Raw genomic sequence first — 9,970 nt, 5'->3', positions numbered from 1 at the left:
ATGCATCTCACCCAGCTGAACCGCGAGTGTCTGCTGCACATCTTCTCCTTCCTGGACAACGACAGCAGGCAGAGCCTCTCCCTGACCTGCGAGCCGCTGCGCCAGGTCTTCCTGGACCCCCGTCTGTGGACACTGCTGAGCTTCTGCTCTCCCAGCCAGCTGAGGTGGGACAATTTCCTGCTGGGCTCCTCTCTGCGCTCGCTGTCGGTCTGCTGGCACTCCAGCCGGGTGCTGCGCGTGTGTAACATCGAGGACTGGATGAAGACGCCCTTCCAGAGAGACATCTGCGCTAAACACAAGGATCTGGTCAGCGACTTCCTGGCCCGCGTCTGCCTCACGTGAGTGGTTCTCTGCGCGTCTGATCGCTCTCACCTGTGTAGTTGTTGGATCTCTTGATCGGCGCCAGTGTGGTGGATTGAGTGTGTGACCTTATCGGCAACAGGGGAAACCCAGGCCGGCTTGTGGTTCACGAGACACAATCACATGGCATCAGCCACAATGACAAACCTGAAGCCTCACGCTGAGAGAGAGGGGCTTTATTTAAACATGCAGCCACATCACAGCCCTGCCCTGGAGAATGATAGCAATAAGGAATGTTGAGTGGGAGCCAGGAACACACAAAGCCCAGGAAACGTTGAGCAATCTGTGACTCAATAATGCAACAAGAATGGTATGCATGACAAAATGGTCACTCTCATTGTAGGACAACAACTGGGAAAGTAAGCATAGCTTAATCAGGAAAAAAAAGACATCTGGGGTCAATAAGGCACAACTGTTTTTGTCGAGTCACTGTTTTTGTCGAGTCACAACAACCGCAGAGTGAGTTAGACTCATGTTTGGTTTCAATTCAAATGTAAAATCTGTCAATTCATTTGAATGTGGCCACCTTGTTTGCATGCAGTGCAGCAGAAAAGAAAGGGAGGATTCTGGGTACTGGGCAGCTAGTTACGCCTGGCCCGGCCACCGCAGCTGTCTGGGACAGTTGGCTGGCTCGCTGGCTTCTCATTGAAAGAGATCTGTGTATAACTCCAGCCCCGCCCCCTTCCTCCCCGCCGCCCTGCAGAGGAGTCCATGTGCTGAGCAAGTAAGACAAGACAAAAACCTCAATGTCCCTGTTAAGTCTGTATCACATACCTCACCGCCACCGTGGAATGGCGTACGATAGGGGCCCTCTGTAGTGGTCTGATGGGAGAGAGACTGAGGACACGCGGCACGTGGGGATAGAGGGGTTTGTGGTGGTGGTGGGGGGGAGAGATAAAGGCGGCGATTGGACCGCAAACCCTCCCAGTCTAGTGCAGACTGCTAATTTATACAGGCAGGTGGGGACTACAATCAGTTCTTTGTTGCTGCCAGTAATGAACATGTGCATCTGTCTGGGCCCGCCTCCCAGCGGATAAGACCTCACCCGGCCATTTGATGCCCAGCTCAGATGTTTGTTTGTGCTATTTATTCATTCATTCATTCGTTCATTCATTGCGGGGAAACTACCTCCGGTTTCGATGGATCCGTTTAATTTGCTCGGTATAATGTCCTTGTTCTGGTGACTGTATATAACTTTTTAATATATATATATATGCATGTATATATAGTCACTTCAATACTGGTATATTGAAGTCAGCTTTTGGATCAACATTCAGTATATTTGTACATTTGTTCACTTTCATATCCCCGCTCTTGTATACACAGAGGGGATCAGAAAGAAAACAATAGACCCAGGTTTAGTCAACGGGATGCGCTTCAAGCTTTGAAAGACATAACTTTTGGGCAATATTGGACACCTTTGAACAAACAGATGGACCGTGTTTGCTGATGGACCGTCCTGATCAGTGTATTGCAACAAACTCATTAGCTTGTCGGTGTGCTGTGTGGTGGGTCAAGCCTGCCTGGATGTTAATGCCACACATACAAAGGGGCAGGCAGGCCAGGACAGAGAGACACTGCGTTTGCATAACACAGCGATTAAGCCTTTGATTCCCTCCGTTTGCAAGAGTGTACCAACCTTTCATCCCAATCATAACAGCTCCCAGTCGCCAGAGGGGAACTAATCATGAGAATGCCACAATGTTAATCCCATCAGTGCAAAAACAAATGTCCTTCTTCTAAATGTCAACACCGTGCAATCCCATGCGCCGATCAGCCCTCCCCGCCAGCCCAGCGGCGGCGCTCCATACAACAATGCAGCGCTGCACGTGTCCCGCCTGCCGGCTCCCATGTACAGAGGTTCTTGGGACGCTGCCCGTAACACTCCCGTAGCACTGGAATGTGTTTGGCTCACATGTGGCCGAATGGTAAGATTATGTAAGTCTTTACGTAATCAGTGAACAGCAATGACCCCGCTTCCCCCTCCTCCCCTCCCCCACCACGCACCACCCACCACCCCAGCCACTGCTGCCATCAGCTGTATATCTCTCCATAGGGGCGCGTGGGCTCTGCTGGGAGTGGCTCGGAGGAGATGGCTCGTCTGGGGGCGCAGTGGTGAACAGAGACAGAGAGCAGTGGTGAACAGAGAGAGAGAGAGAGAGCAGTGGTGAACAGAGAGAGAGAGAGAGAGAGCAGTGGTGAACACAGAGAGAGAGAGAGAGAGAGCAGTGGTGAACAGAGAGAGAGAGAGAGAGAGAGAGCAGTGGTGAACAGAGAGAGAGAGAGAGAGCAGTGGTGAACAGAGAGAGAGAGCAGTGGTGAACAGAGAGAGAGAGAGAGAGAGAGAGCAGTGGTGAACAGAGAGAGAGAGAGAGAGAGCAGTGGTGAACAGAGAGAGAGAGAGAGAGCAGTGGTTAAAAGAGAGAGAGAGAGAGAGCAGTGGTGAACAGAGAGAGAGAGAGAAAGCAGTGGTGAACAGAGAGAGAGAGAGAGCAGTGGTGAACAGAGAGAGCGAGAGAGAGAGCAGTGGTGAACAGAGAGAGAGAGCAGTGGTGAACAGAGAGAGAGAGAGAGAGAGAGCAGTGGTGAATAGAGAGAGGGAGAAACAGTGGTGAACAGAGAGAGAGAGAGAGAGCAGTGGTGAACAGAGAGAGAGAGAGCAGTGGTGAACAGAGAGAGAGAGAGAAAGCAGTGGTGAACAGAGAGAGAGAGAAAGCAGTGGTGAACAGAGAGAGAGAGCAGTGGTGAACAGAGAGAGAGAGAGCAGTGGTGAACAGAGAGAGAGAGCAGTGGTGAACAGAGAGAGAGAGAGAGCAGTGGTGAACAGAGAGAGAGCAGTGGAGGAACATTGCTGGCGGTGCCGTGCTCCGACTCACCCTGCCATTGTTCTCCTAGGGTCTGAATCCTTCTTTGTTCTCAAAGCCTTGATGTTCCAACTGTATGGCCATAAGGGAGATGGTGTGCAACACGTGAATAAAATGGATTACATAAGAGCCTGCTGTGTCAGATTACTGCCTCTGAACTAGTGTCACACTCAATGCACGGGCGTATGGCAACAGGCTGGAATGCATCCGTCATCCGATTCTATACAAAGTAAATCATGCATGACACATCACACACACACACACGCACACACACACGTACAATCACATACAAACACACAAAAACAAACACACACACACACACACACACACACACAGCATACTCCATGTCCTTTCAGTACACACATCATCCGTGACTGTGACAGCGGGCCCCACGTTCAACCCTTCAATGTCGCCTCCCCTGACGGACTCCCCCCCCCCCCGCTCTGCTGCAGGTGCCCCCACCTGCACTCCCTGACGCTCTCCGGCTGCGCCCACATCACCGACCGGGACATGGCGGCCGTGCTGCGGAGCTGCGGCGGCCTGCGGCGCCTGCGCCTGGAGAACTGCTGCCGCCTCACGGATGAGGTGCTCCACGCCGTGGCGGAGCACGGCGGCCGGCTGGCCGAGGTGCGGGTGGACTTCTGCCGCAACGTGACGCGGGCGGGGCTGCAGCTGGTCCGGGAGCGGCGGCCCGGCGTGTCGCTCAGCGCCGACCGCAGCGGGAGCATGGTCCCCGACAGCAGGCCGGAGGAGGGCCTGACGTTCAGCACCACGCTGCAGAAGCTGCTGCAGTTCTCCTGAACGCCACTAGGGGGACCTTCACTAGTTGGACCTCTACTAGAGGGACCTCCACTAGGGGGTTCTCCACTAGGAGGACCTCCACCAGAGGGACCTCTTCGACTAGGGGGACCTCCACCAGGGTGACCTCCACTAGGGGGACCGGCACTAGGGGGACCTCCACTAGGGCGACCTCCACTAGGGGGACCGCCACTATGGACCTCCACTAGGGGGACCTTTACTAGGGGGACCTCCACTAGGGCGACCTCCACTTGGGGGACCTCCACCAGGGGTACCTCAACTAGGTCCACAAAGGAGAACTCCGCTTTAAAGAGCAGCTTGAAGGTCCATCTCCGGTTTGTGGGAGGGGCCTGCCTCTGTGTGAGCCATTTGAGGATTTAGACCCCTCCAAGCTCATTTCTCACAAATTAGGATATCTCTTCCTTGATTGGTTGGGGAGAAATATAGGGTGGGAGGGAGCCGAGAGGGAAAGGATGTTTTTGCAGTTGTTTAGTTGAACATCTTGCTCTGGTCTGCTCTTTACTGTTTTTGCTCTTTTACAACTCTAGACTTTAGCTATGGCAGCTCAATGTATGGGGGTTCCAGGCCATTTTCTTTAGACTAACGGCACTACGCCTTGGATGAAATATGAAACATGGAAATACGTTTACAATCAATCTACTTCTTGCTTTCCCAAAGTTTACTTACTCGGGATACCAGAGTGCAATGTACTCTTTCAGGTTCATTGTTGATGTTTGTTTTTTATAATACAAATGCTTCTTGTAATGTATTTTGTTTTTTTATCGTATTGGATTGTACAAACTTTGTATTTGTAATTTTTTACTCATAAAAGAAAAAATCCAAGAATATCCGAGATGTTTAATTTATATATATATATATATATATATATATATGTATGTATGTATTTTTAGATGTATACCTCATGATGCTTTGGTACAAACAAGTACCCTGGAGCCTGTTTCTTTTGGAGCTGAATGAAATGATAATACTTAATGGCTGCCATTAAAATAATGGAGAAGTAGATTTGATGGAAGCAAGTCCTATCTGTACCAGGGAGGGGTGGGGGCCGGTGGAACGCTGCCCAGGTTATATAAGACTGCAGAACGTAGCAAAGTAGGTTGGGATCGGCAGGCGTCTGTCTGTCTGTCTGTCTGTCTGCGTGTCTGTGTTCCATGTGAAACAGTCCTATAGAAGCGTTCCAGAAAGTCTGTGTATTATCCTTTCATCCGAGGTTGTTTTGATCGAATGGGAGCATTTGATCCTCCTTGACAATCCCAATACTGCCCCTTTAGAAACCGTTAAAGACCAGCAGTTACACGTATGTACACAATGACTTTACCCTCAAATATTTGGGCTAAGCTATCAAACCTGTGACTGATGAGTCACTGTTTGTCATTCTAATGCATACAACACAAATGCTGTAGGCCTACACAGGCCAACACACTCACATGTGAGTGTGTTGTTGGAGTGGCTAAGGGAAAACGCCTGTTATCATAACCAGGTGTACGATGACCGCGTGGAAGAGGAGAGGAATAAGCCCTCAGGGGGAATCAGAAGCCATATCCCGCCTCCATCCTTGTATTACACCACAACACCATAATCAACACATACATTTCATATTAACCTTTGACCAAGTCTTACTCCTCCAATAAAGACTTGACCCACTTGGATATACAACCTTAAAGTGAACCCAAGCATCGAAAACCAAACCCTGGCACCAATCACATTCACTGTTCCAGGAGCACAAACTAAATATGTCGGTTGAAACTGTGGAATAAAATGTAATTTTCCTAACCTTTTGTTTTCCCAATGGGGAACGGCTAATGTTATGCTATAACAACACGGTACAGCTTTTGCTACAGCTAACAAAACAGCTCATAAATATGTTTACAGCTAAACGTCCAGACTTCCAAAAGCCTTTCATTCACTAGCTACACTTAGCCTTTGCATCTCATTGTGGGCCACTTACTGAGTAGTGATTATTTAATCCCACGCCAGGTCTTCTGAGGTAGCGTACGTTCCGCAGCCTTTGGCACAAAGGCAGGAATGTGCCCTCGACATGTAGACACAGGATAAGACTCATCAAAGTGTCCCTCCTTGGATTCAAACTCACAGGGCGCCATCTCCTTTTAATGTTTTTATTTATACAGTGTATAGCTCGTTGATGGAGGAAGAAGATGATCCGGAGGGACCTGTGGCCCAGATGCATGTCCTTAAAAAGCACTGCATTTCTCAATACATCTGTTTCCTATTGGCCGAGGCTGTCGCTGACTCCATTAGCAAACTTCAAAATACTGTACATGGGGTTTTCCCATAGACTGTCCCTGGATGAACCATTGCAACATCTCCTTGGCTCCTTTGAGCCAAGTAGAACAGATCGTTCTCCTACCGCCCTAGAAATGTATACTGCTGGAAACAATATTTAGTCTATTTAACAACAATGTAATTGTCTGGGGAAAATAAATATTTCTTTAGTTCCTGTGGTATTTGAAGTTGTTTCGCTGTCGAGAAGGGCTTCAGGGTCGGCCCAGGCCCTTCAGTAAACTGGCAGCTTCAAAAGAGGACCACACGTGTGTGTGTGTGTGTGTGTGTGTGTTCATGTGGGTGCTGGGTACCACTGAAGAGTGTTCAAAAGAGACATGAACCACGGTTTACCGAGGGGGGGGATGGTGTTCAGGCGGATCAGAAACCGACACTTTTGAACAACAATTACCGGGGGGCTGATGACTTCATCCCAGCATGCCTTTCACAGAGGAAGAGCACAGTAGGCTTCATATGGAACCATCAACAACAGGGGGAGAAGCATCAGCATAGTGAGCTGGTCCCAGTCTGGTGTTTCGGTTGGAACGTGAAGAGTTGTTTCTGGGGGATATGAGTCGCTTGCATGGGGCTTCTCCCCTTGTATGGTTCCCCTTAAGACCAGCAGAGAGGATCCCCGGGAGAGGGGAGAGCAGCAAGCAAAATGAACAAAGGATCTCCTTGATGTGTTGACGACACTTGGGTGGCTCATTACAGTAAATATCACAAGATAGAAAAGAAATAGAAATAACTTGAGATTGTGTATTATGAGGATTGCTTCATTTATAAAAAAATATATTTTCAATCAATCACCTTTTGATGCATGGTTTTCAATCAAAATAGTTAAAAAAATCTAAAGATTTAGTCAAACAGTTATATTATAGATATATAAACTGTACACCACATGTTTTCATGTGAAGGTGGATGTGGAGGTTAATCATCACCATTGGAAGTGGGCGTACGGCATCAAGGCTTTTGAACTTTTGCTACTTCGGCCAAGCTGAATGCATATCAGTGTGAAATATGAGACTGTAACGGCAGGAAGTTGCTGGTAACAGGGGGCGAGGATACAGAGGCAGGCATCTGAGAACTGAGAGCTGAAGTCGGCTTCCTGTACACCTCCATTCCACTTTACACCTTCCCTTCCTGTCCGCCCTCTAATGACTCACCAGACAGCAGCTGTAGTTACAGACGATGGGGGAAACAGAGATAAACAGGGAGATATTTATAGATACTTAAGTGTATACTTATAACTATATTCTTATATATACTAATATATACTTAAGAGATAAGAGAAGGCAATCCTCTTTAGGGAAATGCCAGTGGCAAGGAAGCAACATGAATAGGGCGTGATAAGATATACTAAAAATAAGAATACCATTTGCAATATCCACAATATACAGAAGTAAAAAAGTAATCTAGTATATTTCAATATGGTTACAATTTCCTTGCATGAGAGTAGAAGGGAGATAGGGATCGAGAGAGAGAGAGAGAGAGAGAGAGAGAGAGGGAGAGAGAGCATGTGTGGTAGTGTGGTTATATATGTGGGGGGTGACATGGCCTTACAGTGTATGGAGGGGGGTGGGAGGATCATTCTGCATCTTATTCAGTCATGTTATGAGGATACGAGGACACTCAAGCCCCGGTGATATATCAAATGAAGAGTCATTTTGCCACAAAGCAGAAAGTAACACATCGATTAGAGCACCACTTCTCACAGCCTCCAGCTCCATGCATGACATCAGAGCCCTTGGCAGGCTGTCACTACCACACACATAACAAACACACACATATGACAGACACACACAAACACACACACACACACAAATACAAACAACACACCCACCCACACACACACATAAACATACACACACACACACACACACACACACACACACACACACACACACACACACATTAACACAAACACAGACAGAATATAATATGTTCTGTGCAGCAGCACTGAGCACAGACCCCGCGGTCAGGTCATCAATATCTTATCTTGTAAGAACTCAGAGACACTCACGTCTTACAAACATAACAAGGGAGACGTGGCAAAAATCCTTTTCATGATAAAATATATTCTTCTAGATTGTTGATTTTGAATTTCTAGCATGTGCAACAATGTGGTTTGTTTGAGTGGAAGCTGATAGAAGCAGTACAACCAGGCCTATAAAAAGTGTTCAAATTAAAGGTACAAAAAGGCTATGTGGGCTGGAAAGTATGTGGACATTGCCCCGGTACTGGAGTTTGGTTGTAAAGGCCTGTAGCCTGAGAGCATGTGGTCTAAAAACATCTTCCTCACTCTCCCTTTAATTGACATGCTCATCCCCACAGCTCCCCAAGCTCACAGGGGCTTTCCCCTGCACACGGAGGTGTGAGATTCTCTCCAGGCTATCGTGATGATGGAGAACATCTTTAATAATGAAAGGGCATCCTGCTTTCACCTGTGAGTCAAACTTTCAACCTTCAACTCTCTCTCTCTCTCTCTCTCTCTCTCTCTCTCTCTCTCTCTCTGTTTCCTTCTTTGCTGTGATGCTAGTCTAAGCCAGATATTTATATTATACAACAGTTGGTTCTGACAAAGTAGTTTGATTAGAAAAGAGGCATTCCATGAGTGCTGATAAAGAGCGTCACAGCACTGGGACTTTTAACTATGCATGTATCACTCTGCCTTACAGGTGTTCTAATAGCCGTTAATGTTATTAAGCTAGTGTGTTTATGTGTTGCTTGGCAACAGTTAAGTCCTTGTCCAGTTGCGCATCTATTTGTGTTGGCGGAGCCAAATAAGTCATTAATTAAACAAAAAAATCATTATCTGTTGTTGCTTATTACTGTTAACTAATAAATGGTACTTGTAGAACTGTTGTATAAAAGCAATATCACACACTCAATATCAGAAAGGCTGTGATTAGCTTCAGCACTTGGCCTATGGCCTCGTACCTACGATTGAATCACAGCCATGCTGATATTCAGTACAACGGCACTCCCTCTCGTGTGATATTGCTTAAATATATATATATACTGTATGCATATATTTATATATATATTTATATAATAATCATATATCTATGTATATATAAATGTAAAGATATATGTATGTATATATGTGTATATATATATAGCTTTGTATGATTGCAAATTTATACATACATGACGACCATAGCTATGAACAAACATGACTTGAATGTCTGAGTGGAAGTTCTGGAATACTTTTGAAAGGTTTTTCATTCATAATCTCTCAATCCACTTCAACATCATCAGGCTTACAAAACTTGTTGTAGCCATCATATATTAGGTACATGTACTGCCATTATACTGAGGAGGGCAGCAGAACAACAACATCAATAAATGCAGCCCATTTCACTGGCAACATAACAGCATCAGTCTATCGTTCTTCATCCTACTGACAAGTACAGGGTGCATTAGCACCATACACATATACACTGTACCAAAAAAGGGGAATGCACGTGTGTATGTGGATAAGTGCGTGTGTGTGTGTGTGTGTGTGTGTGTGTGTGCGTGCGTGTGTGTGTGCGTGTGGGTCTGTGTGTGTGCGTGCTTGTGCGTGTGTGTGTATGTGTGTCTGTGTGAGCATGCGCGTCCGTGCGTGCGTGTGTATGCGTGTGTATGTGTGTGGTTTTGTGTGT

General features: G+C 47.0%; 1 protein-coding gene across 1 annotated transcript; it reads left to right on the top strand.

Moving 5' to 3' along the window:
• Positions 1 to 4,025, top strand: fbxl22 (F-box and leucine-rich repeat protein 22; the record flags this gene model as incomplete). Its single annotated transcript, XM_079743066.1, has 2 exons — positions 1 to 338; positions 3,677 to 4,025. 2 exons carry the CDS (start codon positions 1 to 3, stop codon positions 4,023 to 4,025), a joined length of 687 nt encoding a protein of 228 aa, XP_079599192.1.
• Between the last annotated feature and the right edge of the window lie 5,945 nt (positions 4,026 to 9,970).

The sequence above is a fragment of the Pollachius pollachius genome, assembly GCF_949987615.1.
Source record: "Pollachius pollachius genome assembly, chromosome: 9".
NCBI lineage: Eukaryota > Metazoa > Chordata > Actinopteri > Gadiformes > Gadidae > Pollachius > Pollachius pollachius.
Note: the sequence above shows the minus strand (reverse complement) of the source record. Positions and strands in the feature narration are given on the sequence as shown.